Here is a 16,554-nt window from a genome sequence, read left to right on the forward strand (position 1 = left end):
AGAACTGAAAAGGATCTCACAGGCTTTACTTTCACGGTGGGCTGCATTAATCCAGTCTTTGGACTGAATACCACAACAATAACAACGTATCACAAACAGAAAATGCCACTATCAAATAAATGGTTCAAACGGCTCTGAGCACTATGGGACTTAACATCTGAGGTCATCAGTCCCCTAGAACTTAGAACTACTTAAAACTAACTAACCTAAGGACATCACACACATCCATGCCCGTGGCACGATTCGAAAATGCGACCGTAGCGGTCGCGCGGTTCCAGACTGAAGCGCCTAGAACCGCTCGGCCACACCGACCGGCAAATGCCACTATCGAACTATCCACACATACATGTAACTATTTCAGTGTTCTCTTTTCGGCATAAGAAAATGATCATCTCATTAATTAGAATTAAATTTGGGCATGGATCTTACGCAGTGCATTTCCACATAATCAGTATCGCAAATTGTCTGCAAGTGAACTCCTGCGTTAAAATACCGCTCTCGACCACTTACTTTTCCGTTGGCTGGATTATTCAAAACAAAGCAACGAACTATATACAGCAGTTACTTTATTTATCGAGAGAGTTGTGGATATTTCACGAAACTTGCAATATATCCAGCAATAGAGCAGTTGTGTACGTGTGAGAACCAGTAATACACTGTTCACTTACGTACAAAAGCAATACCTCCAAAAGGCTAAATTGTAGAATACAAAGGCCGGAAATAATTTTAAAAAACTGCGAGACCAGAGATAATACTTCAAAGGTTAGTCTTTTGTTTTGATCACAGAAAGTAAAATACCGCATATTTTTATTTGCTGATGCTCCGCGGTGTAAAATAAATTTGTCACGTAAATATCCGCCACATCTTCGTCTTCTAGTATGAACCTCGTAAACGTGAATTCCTGACAGGTTATGACGTATCGTTTCTCTAGTAAGTGATAGAACCGAAGACTTGAAGTAGCATTGTGTTTCAACTGAAAATACAAGGAACTTGGCTTTGTTTATGCTTCAGAAGAGCCCGCCTTACGAAGAAGAATGGTCAACCATGACTGAAAATCTGGGTGTCTGCATGAGCGCGCCGACAATTTATGAAGACTTATGGTTTGTTCTTTGGCGATAAGTGTTGATTTATTTAGCTTGTGGTTTCATCTTGTTTGTTGCTTTATAGACTGTTTTGTGTGATGGACGAAACGATACGTATTTTAGGTAATGCTCGTTAATGCTAATTTCAATGACGCAAAAGTTCCCCTACGTTCGGAGCATTACGCCTGTCCTTTGCAGTAAAGTGATGCATATAGCTATTGTGGCTACCTCGGTTACTTTGTAGCCTATTTCCACAGCCCACTAATCTTTTAAAATAGAAGTGAAGTGAAGTTCATGTTATATGGCACATTACAGTTGGCTCACAGTGAATTTTAGTCTCTCCAGTGAGATAGACGTTTCCGTTTTTACGCACTGTGCGTAGAAGACTGACTGTAATTATCAAAGGATTATGCGAGCGATAATCTAACGCATGTTCACTGCTAAACTGGTTAGAGTCGAAATAATGTGCGTAACAGCGAGATGTGTGGTAGGTCCGCTGTTGTTTTCTATCTACATAAATGATCTTTTGGATAGGGTGGATAGCAATGTGCGGCCGTTTGCTGATGACGCTGTGGTGTACGGGAAGGTGTCGTCGTTGAGTGTCTGTAGGAGGATACAGGATGACTTGGACAGGATTTTTGATTGGTGTAAAGAATGGCAGCTAACTCTAAATATAGATAAATGTAAATGAACGCAGATGAATAGGAAAAGAATCCCGTAGTGTTTGAATACTCCATTAGTAGTGTAGCACTTTACACAGCCACGTCGATTAAATATTTGCAGAGCGATATGAAGTGGGACAAGCATGTAATGGCAGTTGTGGGGAAGGCGGATAGTCGTCTTCGGTTCATTGGTAGAATTTTGGGAAGATGTGGTTCCTCTGTAAAGGAGACCGCTTATAAAACACTAATACGGCCTGCTCTCGAGTACTGCTCGAGCGTTTGGGATCCCTATCAGGTCGGATTGAGGGAGGACATAGAAGCAATTCAGAGGCAGGCTGCTAGATTTGTTACTGGTATGTTTGATCATCACGTGAGTGTTACGGAAATGCTTCAGGAACTCGGGTAGGAGTCTCTGGAGGAAAGGAGGCGTTCTTTTCGTGAATCGCTACTGAGGAAATTTAGAGAGCCAGTATTTGAGGCTGACTGCAGTACAGTTTTACTGCCGCCAACTTACATTTCGCAGAAAGACCACAAAGATAAGATAAGAGAGATTAGGGCTCGTACAGAGGCATATAGTCAGTCATTCTTCCTTCGTTCTGTTTGGGAGTGGAAGAGGGAGAGAGGATGCTAGTTGTGGTACGAGGTACCCTCCGCCAAGCACCGTGTGGTGGACTGCGGAGTATGTATGTAGATGTAGATGTAGATGATCTACTCGGATGAAAAATCGTACAACATACCATACATAAAGCCCATCAAAACGTCATTTGTTAGTGTTTCTTCTCGTTACATTTCATCTGGACTATGCGAAGAATACTTGTTTGCCTTTGAGCTAGCTGTTATCAGTCAAGCCTTATGTTTGCGGTTCGTGTGGAGCTAATCAGTCGAGTTTTTTTCTGGAAAAGAGGGTGGGAGAGGGGGGGTGACAACTTTAGAATCCTCACTGAAAAGCCAGTTCTCGAATTTTCTGTTATAGGTTTCACGTGGTACTTGGCTCCTTTCTTCAAGTGAGAAATATATTTAATTTTTCAATATTTCTGATACGATTCATTTAGATTCCTCGCCGAAATCCTGTTTTAAAACATTCGAAAAAAAAATTGCGAGAGTGCCGTCATTTTACTCCAGCGTCTGCTACCTCAGATTGCGCGACCTACATCAGACCTGCGAAAATTCGCTCTCACGTGTGCGTACGTATTCATTAGCCTGAAATGAATGTCTTTAACCCGAGTATAAGCCAGTACGATCCACACTGGCGTTTTATAGGCAATTTTTTTCATAATTTCCCAAACAACAGCATCCTACCAATAGAAGACTGGATCTATGTGATCGTTTCACATTATCTGTTACTGCCAGCTATGCGTACGACGCTACTGAGTCCATTTGTTGTTAATAGGTTACACATTCGCAATTCACTTATTTCACTCCCTTGGGCTTTATCAAGTATCATACAACAAATACGAGGATGCTTTGATAAGCTGGTAAATTTGCATGGAACGTTTTTGTTACGGCGTCATGGTTGGGAAGCTTGATTACTCCACGGGTCGACGTAAGGACTGTATAGCCTACAGTTCATTGTTGACAGCCATCTGAATTGGTCAGTGTGTCGTCTACGATCGAAAATGGTGAAAACCGAGTTTCGCGCTGTTATGAAAGATTTTCATCTGAAGAGTTGGCCTGCCGCACAAATTAAAAAAGAGTTTGACGAAGTTCACGCGACTATGCATCATCTTTGAAAACTATTTACTTTTGGATTAATGAATTTAAACGTGGTCCGACAAGCATCGAAGACAAAGCACGCTCCGGCGGCCCAATTGAAGTCACCACAATGGAAACCATTGACGAAATCCATGATATGGTGATGCAAGAACGCCGAATAAAAAAATCATGAGATTGCTGAGACAGTAGGCATCTAAACTGAGCGAGTGCATAATATCCTGCACGAAAAATTGTCTATGAAAAAACTGTGTGCGAGGTGGGTAACGCGACTGCTCACAGTGAATCAAAAGTGCCTCCGGCACAATATTTCAACACCATCTGCGGCGATGTTTAATGGCAATCCGCAAGACTTTTGCGACAAATTGTGACTGATGATGAAACCTGGATCCGTCATTACACACTAGAGCCAAAACGGCAGTCAAAATAATGGACAAAAGCCTGTGACAGTGCACAGAAAAAGGCAAAGAGCATTTTGTCAGCTGGTTAGGTGATGGCCACTGTTTTTTGGGATTCACAAGGACTAACCCTCATAGATTACTTCGAAATAGTTAGAACCATAACTGAACCCTATTATGCTTCACTGTTGGATCTTTTGAAATTTGCGTTGGTGGAAAAAAGACGAATGTTTGCACGCAATAGAATGCTCTTCCATCAGGATAATGCACCATCTCACATGTAAGTGATAAAAATGGCAAAAGCACATGAACTGGTTCGCCATTCATGGTATTCACCAAGTGACTTCTTCCTGTTTCCTAACTTGAAGCTGTGGCTTGCTGGGTAGAAATTTTCATCAAATGTGGAAGTGATAGTTGCAGTTAACGTTTATTTTGCAGAGTCTACAGAATCTATTTTTCCGATGGGATGAAAAAGATAGATGATCGCTGGGCAATAGTTATCCTTCAAAGGAGATTATGTCGAGAAGTAAGGAGAGTTGTTTACAAAACAAATATTTATCCTTACTTTTTTACAACACTTAGAAAACCACTCTCGTACGTTACCGAATAAGCATCCATTTGACATCTCGCAAGACTTCACACAGCAGTGTGAAATATATTAGTATGTAATCGTGTCATAGTTCCGAAGGGACGGAGTAAGCTAATTGCCGCTGAAGTAAAGCGTTTGTGTCGAACAGAGAACTGCCTAGTACCGGAGAATGGCTTCTTTCAAAAAATTTAATGTGGCTAAGCTTAAAAAGCTGCTAGAACTCTAGTGTTAAGTATCTCTTTGATGGTGATGTTCAGTACAGTGGAGTGAGATAACCAATAGTAATTGTTCATATTTTGCGGCTTTGCCTTACTTTCTGGGTGTGTATACTTAGCGTTATACCGCAATCTTAAGTGCATTTAACTGATTAAATACGTTCATTACTGTGCTCTTCAAGCTAGCCGTTAAAGAATTTTCTTTTATTTGCGTATTCTTCCAGTAATCGCAAAAAGTTCGTTTTGGTTACATTCGGCTGTTTAGGCCTAATTTTTGAACGTGCATATTTAGCGTTATACCACAAATTAAAGTGAATTTGCTAGTAGTTTACTTACGTATTAGTTTCCAAAACATATTTAGTGTCCTTTTACATCTGTATTTAATATATTATCGTTACACTTAGTAAGTCTCTTAAACTAATTTCCAAACTACCATGGATACTAAGTGTGTGAGCTGCAGTAGGAAAGTTAGTTCAGGGGTTTTGTGCAGCTGTTGTGACAGGTGGTTTCATTGGGGAAATTGTAGCGACGTGGGAATTGGGTGAGTAAACGAGACTCTTCCATTGTTTTGCAGGGTTTGCTCAAGAGATAGGATTATAGCTGAACAGGAGGAGAAAATTAGAGCCCTTCAGGCTGATTTGGACAGAGCGAGGCAGGAATTGAAGAGGTTATGGGGAGAGGAGGCTAAACAGCGGTGGGACGTGGTAGCTGGGAACAGGTGCCACAGGAAAAGAACAGTGTCTGACAGTTTCCCAATTGTCACAATCAATAAATTGGCCTTGCTACCACAGTTAAGTAAGGAAGTGGCTCCAGTAGAAGTAGATGTAGTTACGACAGAACAGAATCTCGCTAGGAAACCAACTGTTTTAAAAAAAGTAGAAAGTAAGAGGAAAGTTCTGTTGCTAGGTAGCAGCCATGGAAGAGGTGTGGCCCAGATTTTGCAGGAAAAATTAGATGACAGGTACCAAGTCACAAACTTTGAAAAGCCAAGTGCATGTCATAGCCAGGTGGTAGAGAATATAGGTTCCTTGTGCAAGGGTTCCTAAAGCAGGATCATGTGACGATAGTGGGTGGAGTGGGAAACAGTATTGAAAGGGATCAGGGCTACAGTATTGAGTGTGACCTGATGAAAATAGCCTTGGCAACGACCCATACCTATGTTGGGCTGGTACCTGCTTTCCTGCGGCATGATCAGCCCCAGTTGAACTGGTCTGTCAGGAGGGTAAATATGGAGTTGGATCAGTTGTGTAGGGCGGCCACTCTGTCAGACATTGGATTGGTTCCTGTCGAGGCTATTGATAGGTTCGGATTTCACAAGGCATGGCCTACACCTCAATAGGAAAGGAAAGGGTAAACTGGCATAACTGTTAGCGAAATCCATAATGGGGGATACTAGTACTCATGGATGTACCTCTTTTTTTAGACTAATATCAGTGTCCAATGAGAAGTTCAGACAGGTAGATGCTAAAGAGGTCCAAAACTCACAAGATTCTCACAACAGTAAACTAAATAATAATGTTACCATATTTAACCAAAATACTGGTGGATTTAAGAAAAGAGTAGATTCTCACAGATTTTCACCAAAATATTCCGGGATTGAAGAATAAAGTAGATGAACTCCTGGTTTGTTTAGATGACATTGAATCTGACAGTATAATAGATATACTATGCCTGTCTCATCATAAAATTGTGTCTGATATGCAGAAGGTAAACATCAGTGTTTACAAACTAGCTGCACATATGAGTAGAGAGAATAAGGTGAGAGGAGGAGTTGCCATATATGTCAAAAGTTATCACTGTGTAAAAAGCTTGGACACAAAAAAGTTTTGTCTAGAACAACATATAGAAGCATGTGCCTGTCAACTTAAAGTGAAGGAGGACTCTTTGATAATTGTAACAGTGTATAGGTCCCCTTCAGGAAACTTTCATTTATTCCTGGAAAACTTGGCTGCCTTGTTCTGATATCTGTCAGATAGAAGAAAGCAAATCATTAGTTTTGGGGACTTCAATGTTGATTCACTAAAAGAGTGTAACAAGAAGAATGGCCTGGAAGTCTTTCTCAGTTCTCTCAATTTGACATCTTTCATTAATTTTCCTACTCAGGTAGTAAAGGACAGCAGCACATTGATAGATAATACTTTTATAGACCAAGATAAGTTTAAAAATATAAGTTCTTGTCCTGTTGAGAATGACCTTTCTGATCATGGTGCTCAAATAGTTGCAGTATATGACATAGCTCCAGTCAGTAATTCATAACTACCCTCCAAAGTTGTGCACTCGATTAATGACACAAAAATTAGAAATTTCAGGGAAAATCTTCAGCAGTTAGACTGGGATGAGATGTACATGGAACCTGGTGCTAATTTAAAATATAACTTGTTTCATGATACACCAGTAAGAGAAGATGAAAACTGTTTCCCCAAGAAAGGAGTTAAATCTAATTATAAGAAACCATGCAAAAAACTTGGCTTACTAAGGGAATAAAAATATCTTGTAACCATAAAAACGAAGTGTATCTAACAACAAGAAAGGGTAATGACCCAGAAACAGCCAAATATTATAAAAACTACTGTGCTACATTAAGAAAGGCGATAAAAAGTCCAGAAGCATGTGCTTCATGTCTGAGATTAATAACTCTGATAACAAAATCAAAACAATTTGGAATATTATTACAATGGAGACAGGGCAACCAAGATTACAGGATGATGGCGTTACCATCAAAGCGAATGGAAACTTGACAAACAACAAGCCAGAAGTCGAAAACATTTTGAATGATCATTTTTCTAATGTTGTAGAGAAAATATGCTCTAAATGTTCATTAGAAGATGCAAGGCAGTTAATGGAAGAGGCCTTACCCACACAATTTGATACTATTAAAATTCCACCCACCTCTCCTTCTGAAATTAGGAAGATAATAAACTCTCTCAAGAATAAGAATTGATGGCATTTCCAGCAGGATAATAAAAGCTTTTCTCCAAGAGATAAGTGGGATTCTTAGCCACATATGTAACAGCTCTCTGAAGCAGGGTATTTTCCCAAATAGACTAAAGTATGCCATTGTTAAACAACTACATAAAAAAGGGGATACGTCTGATGTCAACAACTACTGCCTAGTCTCTCTTCTATAATAATAATAATAATAATAATATTTATTCAACATCGAATAATCAAATACAATCCCTAGAAATAGTACAGTTTCAGGACATCATATAGATTATTCTTCTGAATACGTCAGTTTATAAATTTAAAAACTAATGGTTTGTTTGTATTAATAAATTTTACATTTGATGCATTTTACATTTGGTAGTATACAATCATAATATTACAAATATTGTTGTTATCAACATCGTATTAGTTGTAAGTTACTTTAAACTATGAGCTTGACATACTTATGAAGCACTTTTCATATAGATATAGTACTCGTCTAAGGAATAAAAAGGGTTTTCAATTAGAATTTTTTTAGCTGATCTTTTAATTTGTTACTAGGAAGGGTTGTGAAACTTTTTGGTAGGGCATTAGCTAGCTTCAGCCCAGCATAAAGTGCATTTTTTTCCATATAAAGCTGTTCTGTGGCTATTTACATGGTATCTGAACTTTTGCCTTGTATCATACTGGTGCAGGTCACAGTTGAAATTTGGATTTATTGTTTTAACGAGCAATATAACTTTCAATATGTATAAACCTATAATGGTAAGCACTCCTAATTTTGGGAACAGATTTCGACATGATTCTCTGGGTTTGGCACCACAAATAATTCTGATAACTTTTTTCTGTAGTATTAATAATGTGCTTAGGTTGGCTTGAGTTGTTGCACCCCATATTTCTACAGCATAGTTTAAATTTGATGAGAATAGTGCATGATAAGCAGTTTTTAGTACACCCATATCCTTAGAATATTTGCTCATTCTTCGACAGCTTACAGGCTAAGGAATCGATATGCATGTCCCATTTGAGGCTGTCCTGGATTGTGATTCCCAAGAACTTTGTCCATTTTTCTTTTTTCACAATGTCATTTCCTATGGATAATTTCATACCAAATTCTATTTGTTTCCTTGTGTTAAATTCCATCATTGCAGTCTTTGAAGCACTTACATTTAGATGGCTTGCATTAAAATACTTCACTATTTCATTAGTTACACTGTTGCACAGCACCTCCAGACTGTCATAGTCTTCGTGTCTACACACAATTGATGTATCATCTGCATACAATATTTTTTTACAGTTAGGGGAACAATACTGTATGTCATTAACATAAATTAAGAAAAGAAGGGGTCCCAAGACAGAACCTTGAGGCACTCCATATTCGATATCAGTAATTTTAGATTTGAAAGACCCACTTTTTGTTTTAAGCAAGACAAATTGTTTTCTATTGCACATATAGGATTTTATTAGATCATAGCCAGTTCCTCTAATACCCAGGTTCCATAGCTTGTCAAGTAATATGGTGATGTTGACACAATCAAAAGCTTTTTCTAGATCAAGGAACACTCCAGTTACATACTCCTTATTCTCTATGGCAGTTATTATTTTGTCTATTAATTGTGCTGCGGCTACTGCAGTTGACTTGTTTTTCATAAAGCCATTCTGATTTTCAAATATTAAATTGCGTTGACTCAGGAATGTCATTAATCTAGTATAAATAACTTTCTCAACTACCTTAGAAAATGCAGGTAAGATTGAGATGGGACGGTAGTTCTCAATTTTTGATTTATCACCTTTCTTGTAAATCGGGGTTACTTGTGCTATCTTTAGACTATCTGGGAAACAACCTGATGCAATTACATCATTTACTGCTGTGGCCATGGCATCAGATATGTTGTCTATGCATCTTTTCAGTGTACTGATAGACAATCCATCATAGCCTGCTGATTTTGTATTTTTTAATGACCTTACTATGGTTTGGATTTCCTTGCTATTGGTTGGGGCCAAGTATATGCTTTGTTTGATTGGAATGCCCTTATATCTATACTGAAGATTCTTAAAATGGTCATTGACAGATTTTCCAACAGAAGAAAAGTACTCATTAAAAACATTTGCAATCTGACATTGAAGTTTCATGATACGCCCTTTATGGTTTATAGTAAAATCACTAGTAGATCTGTCCTTACAATCCCTAAAGCTATTTATTACTTTCCAAACAGCTAGTCCAGTGTTAGTAGAGTTCCTTAACATTGTGGCTACATATTTACTTTTAGTTTCTAGCAGCAGATCTTTATAATAATCATGATAGTTCTTAAATTCTACCTTTAGTCTATTATTATTGTTATTATTTACCATTGCATATTGGAAAAGTCTAAGTTTCTCTCTTGCTGTTTTTACTTCATGATTTATCCAGTTATTTTTTTGTCTCTTTTTGCAGTCATTTACTGTAAAGGTCATTTCTGGGCATGAAATACTGAAGCGATAATAAAAATCTGCTGCAAATTCACTGAAAGTAATGCTGTTTTTTTCACCCCATTGTAAGCTTTTCAGCAAACTGTTGAGATCTTTAACATTGTCATCATTGGTGATTCTTTTTGTTAGATATTGTTTCTCTTTTCTATTGACATGAGGATTTTCAGCTTCTATCAATACCTGTATTGCGTGGTGGTTGGAAATGGCAAGCTTCAGAACTGATGCACTGCATGTAAAGTGGGACATGTTAGTTATAATGTTGTCAGTGCATGATTTGATACTATTGACCTCTCTAGTGGGCTCATTTATCAGAAATGTTAAGTTAAACTTTGCTAGTATTAGCATTAGTTTTTTAGAGATAGAGTCATTGGACAACAGGTCAATGTTTATATCTCCAGTTAGTATTATGTTAACCCAGCCATTTTTACTGCAGTGTTTACTGTCAATGTCAACAAGCAGGTCGTTAAGAACATCAAAGAAAATATCTAGGCTAGCAGATGGAGGTCTATATAGGCCTATAATAATTAAGTTCTCTTTCCCCCACTTATAATTAATTGCTGCTAGTTCTATTATTCCCTCAATGCTGAAAGCACTTACATCTATTACACTATAATTACTATTGCTGGTAGCAAAGATAGCTACCCCACCACCACGTTTCTCTTTTCTACTGAAGGCAGAGCAAAAGATCATGGAGAGTGGCTTACATACACTGATTAGCTCATCTGTGTACCAGTGTTCACTTATAACTAAAACATCTGGGTTATCAATTGCTGCAATGGTATCCAACTCATTGTGCTTATTGCTAAGACTTTGATAGTTCTGCTGAATTAATTTGAATGTGAGTTTGGATTGTTGAACACTTGATGGGGGTGTCACCCTACCAGGCTGATTGTTTTTAAGACTACAAGGGTTCCGCTGTATGATATTAGGGCTGAGTTTCTCCTGCTGGACCATACAGGGAGATTTAGAGCTACCAGGCTGTCCAGCAGGGCTTACAAGTTTCCCTGGCTTGTCAGCAGTAGCTGTTTGTGTGGTAGGTCCTGTTTGGGTGGGTTGTGCCATTCCATAGCAATGCACTTATTTACACCGCTTTGTGTATTGTTTTGTCTGATTTCATTAATAATTAATTTACTCACAAACTTTTTACCTCTCTTATTCATGTGCATACCATGAGTTGTGTGCAGGTTTCTTTCTAGTTTACTGATGTTTACCAAAGACACATTGCGAAATTTATTACATATTGTATTAAGCCTAACATTTGTCTTTTGCACTTCCAAGTTCACAATAGATTGGTCCATTAGATCATGTCTATGTGGAACGTTAACAACAATTACTTTCGTGCCAGTCAACTTACCGAGTGTTATTTTCATGTGCCTGATAGCGTCATTTGCTTGGTTTTTAGCCACATCATTTGTACCACCGATGATAACGACATAATCATTTGCTGAGAAAAATTCACTATCTTGCACACACGGCTTCACCACAGCAGAAAGAGGTGCACCAGGTTGAATGTGAGCCACAGTTGTAAAATCGTCTTGGATATTCACGATGTTTTGAGCTATTTCGCGACCATGACTGTCCCCATATATAAGAATTCGGCCCTTCTTGTACTTCTGGTTCTTCTCGCTTCTACTGCCGTTTTGGAATAGTTTCTTGCATACATTTTCATGGATTACACTGTCATTTCTTTCACGGACTTCACTGTCGTTACATTGAACTATTTGTTTATGTTCACTCACTAGGTTAGCATTAATACATGAGTTTGGGACTTGGCGTTTTTTGAAATTATCACTGGCAATTTTTTTACAGTTTGAACGGTTGTCTTTAGTTTGCACGGATTTTAATGCTGCAACTTCCGCCATCGGTATTTCGTCAAGAATCTGATACCTGTTTTGAGTTACAATAGTCGGAAAGCATTCCTTTGTTTTTGATTTAGGCCTACTACCGTTCAACAGGCACTGCCGATCAATTTCGTTCACCTTTTTATTTAGTGATGTAACCTCAGCTTTTAAACACTGAATTTCACGTATTAAATCTTCAACTAATGCTGAGAATTCGCACTTACAGTCACAACTTTTTGCATTTGTAACTTTACCTGAGTTTTTAAGGCAGCACTGAATGCAGTTCCAGCTTGTCGTAAATTCGTTGTTTTCTTTCACTGATGAGTCAATTTTAGCACATCGGAAATGAAACGAATTGTTGCATTCCCTGCATGTGATTCCAGTTTTCAACATTTTTGCGCACTTTCTACACTTTTTATCGTCTAAAGAAGTGTTTTTACACGAGCTAAGAACCGTTTCACTACTACTTGCCGCCATCTTGCATGTATATGCACTGCCTTATCCAAAATTCTTGAAAAAGTAATGTGTTGTACAGTAGCTTCACACCTTTTTAAAAATGTAGTTTTAACAAAATGTCAGTTTGGTTTCCAGAAAGGTTTTTCAGCGGAAAATGCTATATATACTTTCACTAATGAAATATTAAATGATCTAAGTAACCAGAAATCACCCGTTGGGATTTCTTGTGATCTCTCAAACGCTTTTGATTGCGTAAATCACGGAATACTTCTAGATAAGCTCAAGTACTGTGGTATGAATGGGACAGCGCTCAAATGGTTTAAATCATATCTAACTGGAAGAGTGCAGAAAGTTGAAATAAGCAGTTCACATAATATGCAAAAAAACTGGTGATTTCTGAAACTGAAGAACAATCAAGAATGTGATGCCGCAAGGCTCAGTCTTGGGTCCTCTGCTGTTCTTAATATATATTAATGACTTACCATTCTATATTCACAAAGATACAAAGCTGGTACTTTTTGCCGGTGATACAAGTATAGCTACCACACCCAACAGATAAGAATTAACTGATGGAATTGTAAACAATGTTTTTCAGAGAATCATTTAGTGGTTATCTGCAAATGGGCTCTCATTAAACTTTGACAAAACACAGTATATACATTTCCACACAGTAAATGGAATGACATCATTAATAAATATAGACTTTTATCAGAAATTGGTAGCTAAGGTAGAATATTCAAAATTTCAAGGTGTATGCATTGATGGGGGTTGAATTGAAAGAAACACACTGAAGATCTGCTGAAACATTTGAGTTCAGCTACTTATGCTATTAGGGTCATCGCAAAGTTTGGCAGTATACATCTCAATAAATTAGCTTACCATGCCTATTTTCATTCTCTGCTTTCGTATGACATCTTATTCTGGGGTAACTCATCATTGAGTAAAAGAGTGTTCATTGCACAAAAGCGTGTAATCAGAATAATTGATGGAGCTCATCCAAGATCATACTGCAGACACTTATTTAAAGAGCTAGGGATCTTCACTGTAGACTCACTATATATATATGTTTTGAGCTATTTCGCGACCATGACTGTCCCCATATATATATATATATATATAGTGAGTCTACAGTGAAGATCCCTAGCTCTTTAAATAAGTGTCTGCAGTATGATCTTGGATGAGCTCCATCAATTATTCTGATTACACGCTTTTGTGCAATGAACACTCTTTTACTCAATGATGAGTTACCCCAGAATAAGATGTCATACGAAAGCAGAGAATGAAAATAGGCATGGTAAGCTAATTTATTGAGATGTATACTGCCAAACTTTGCGATGACCCTAATAGCATAAGTAGCTGAACTCAAATGTTTCAGCAGATCTTCAGTGTGTTTCTTTCAATTCAACCCCCATCAATGCATACACCTTGAAATTTTGAATATTCTACCTTAGCTACCAATTTCTGATAAATATATATATATATATATATATATATATATATATATATATATTCACTTATGAAATTTGTTATTAACAATCCAAACGAATTCAAAAGTAATAGCAGTGTACATGGTTACAACACTAGCAGAAAGGATGTTCTTCACTGCTCAAGGTTAAATCTAACTTTGGTTCAGAAGGGGATTAATTGTGCTGCCACAAAAGTCTTTGGTCATTTACCAAATAGCATCAAAAGTCTTACAGGTAGCCATATAGTATTTAACAAGAAATTAAAAGAATTTCTAAATGGCAACTCCATCTATTCATTTGATGAATTTTTTGATATAGCAAGTGGGTAATTTCCCTTCCCCTCCACCCAAGAAAATAAATATTAAGTGTCATGTAATATTTTGTGTAATGTAATATCTTGTATAGACACCTTTTATTAATCTGACATGGTCTACACCATTACGAAGTGTCATATTCATTATCTATGGAACAAGTACTAATCTAATCTAAGTTCTTTAATTCATTCCTACATTCTACTTTTTTACTCGTGAAGCATTTGCACTGGCATTTGTTTAGAATATGGTACATGTGTATCTACACCTTTCACAAATAACGTTGAGACCTTGAAGTTCAAAATATCAAAGAACTATTAAACGCTATTCAACAATTAATTTTCATTTGAGGCGCTGAGAACCATAAAGCTTTAGCACACTGACGCCGACCACAAATTTAAGTGGATATGAGATAAACCAGTGAGACAGCTTTTCGCGAATGTTTATTTATACAGGGTGGGCCTGTAACGCAGGTAAACTTGGCTCACCATAGGATCAACAGATGTCAGAAACATTATCAGATGCTACAATTTCACAATCGACGATGATATGCTTTAGGCTCTAATGGTTCTCAGCGCCTCACTTGTAAAATAGCTTGTCGGGATAGAAAAAGTAATCCTATTTGTGCAGGTAACTATCAGTTGCCCTTGATGTATATATTTCGATGGAGAATTTTAATTGTGGTTGTTGTAGCAGGATGGCCAAAAAGGAGATGGCTTGCCGACTTCACACGTTGTCGACGCCATCGACTGGAGCGAACCGGCAATGCGGTTCGTTCGCTTCGTCTTCATCATCTTGTTGCGGATAGCAGCCGAAGTCATACTGCGCGTAATGGCTGAGCCGTTTAGAAGTGTTGACAACAACGCAGATGACATCATTACCGATAATACAACCGCCAGGTGCGCCAAAATCGGTATGGAGGAGCACTGAATACCCCTTTCCACATCACATAGTGATCTAGGAATGAACTGCCTTATTTGCGAAACGTATCGTAAGAAAAACACACATTCAATATTTACATTCGACTATAAATAACACAGTCTTTGGATCTCGCTTCAAGCAATAGAATTATTTTGAAAATTTGTATTTCTTTCTTTTTAGTATGTATGTGTTTATTACAGAAATGACATAATACCTGAATTTACATGTACATGTTATGTCTCTAGAAAAGGCCCGACTTCAAGGAGAGTGAGAACGTCGAGTGGGAATACTAATGCTATCATCTGTGAATTGGTCTCCTTCATCCAACTGTTCTTTTTATGGTGCTTCTTCACATCAGTTTATTTGTACTTACGACATGTATAAATGTATCAGCGAAGATGCAAATGGAAAATTGTTGAGCGAGTCATACAATAGAAATAAAACCCAACAAAGGTGTATAAACGATTGCACTTCCTTACTTATTAATACTACAAGTCTTCATCTTGTAATAATGGCTGTCTAGTCGTATTTCATTTCTCATACAATTAGGATACGTATAATACGTATTTCGTCTGTCATATTCATGTCAAACATGAGATGGAGTATCATTTATTTTATTCATAAATGTCCATACATATTTGTTAATTATACAGTTGGATTTTCTTATGTAATCATGAGCTAGCTAGTTGCGTCCACCTGTTTAGTGCGAACAAGCTACAAGGTGCGTACTAAACTTGTCAACTTTTGACCAATCTCTTATAAAATCTACAACTCAAGCTTTTATAAAAGATATGATGAAAGCACCCCAGTACGCTGTTAAACGATTTATAGAAGATCTTTGGCCAAATTATGTTTCAGTCATCAGTGTAATACGTGCATAATCCTCTGGTCTCCTCTCGAGTAAATCGCTTCCAAAATAAAGATTGGCAGTAAGTGACAATATGTTGAAGGGATTGGCACTTCTTCTGTGTATTTATATTTTACAGTTATTAATGCAAATGTTAATGCCTTACAGCAGTAAGAATCATCACGCCTAAAATTTATTGGAAGACGTCATCTATTCAACAACACACGTTAGCGCCAAATTCAAAGACTTCAAAACTGAACAGCTATAACCAAAGAGGTTTCAACAACCGCAAATGTCAATTGAACCTCGGTATGAAACAAACCTACAATTTCTGTGCGTTATTCTAGGAGATCTCTAGTTCTAAAAGAGAATATTAAACTGCACGAATTTTACTATTTTAAACTGATACTATTGGTAAAGAATATCTAAATTATTGTGCAACCTACGTAGATAAATTACATTCGAAACGCAGCATATCCGACGATATTCAAGTGTTTCCTTCAAAGACGTTGGTATTCCTGCAGTGACTACGCGTGTTTAGTAAAATGGAAGAAATAGGAATAATACTCACTGACAAGGTAAAATCGTGTGTGAAGTTAATTACGTGCAAGTTTGTCAAATGTTCATTAATTAATAACGAAAATTTTTATTTGTGTCACTCA

General features: G+C 37.5%; 1 protein-coding gene across 2 annotated transcripts in view; it reads left to right on the top strand.

Annotated features, from left to right (window-relative positions):
* The first annotated feature begins 767 nt into the window (after positions 1 to 767).
* Positions 768 to 16,554, top strand: part of LOC126291960 (26S proteasome regulatory subunit 6B) — a 57,206-nt gene continuing 41,419 nt past the window's right edge. Inside the window, exons 1-4 of one of the 2 annotated variants that reach the window (XM_049985716.1) lie at positions 776 to 930; positions 1,012 to 1,100; positions 14,821 to 15,974; positions 16,061 to 16,470. In XM_049985716.1, the coding sequence (XP_049841673.1) occupies positions 16,438 to 16,470 (33 nt within the window). In that variant the 5' untranslated portion in view covers positions 776 to 930; positions 1,012 to 1,100; positions 14,821 to 15,974; positions 16,061 to 16,437. Of the gene's footprint in view, positions 1,101 to 14,820; positions 16,471 to 16,554 lie in introns of both variants that reach the window. The other variant, XM_049985717.1, reaches the window with a different exon arrangement.

The sequence above is a fragment of the Schistocerca gregaria genome, chromosome 9 (assembly GCF_023897955.1).
Source record: "Schistocerca gregaria isolate iqSchGreg1 chromosome 9, iqSchGreg1.2, whole genome shotgun sequence".
Taxonomy (NCBI): Eukaryota; Metazoa; Arthropoda; class Insecta; order Orthoptera; family Acrididae; genus Schistocerca; species Schistocerca gregaria.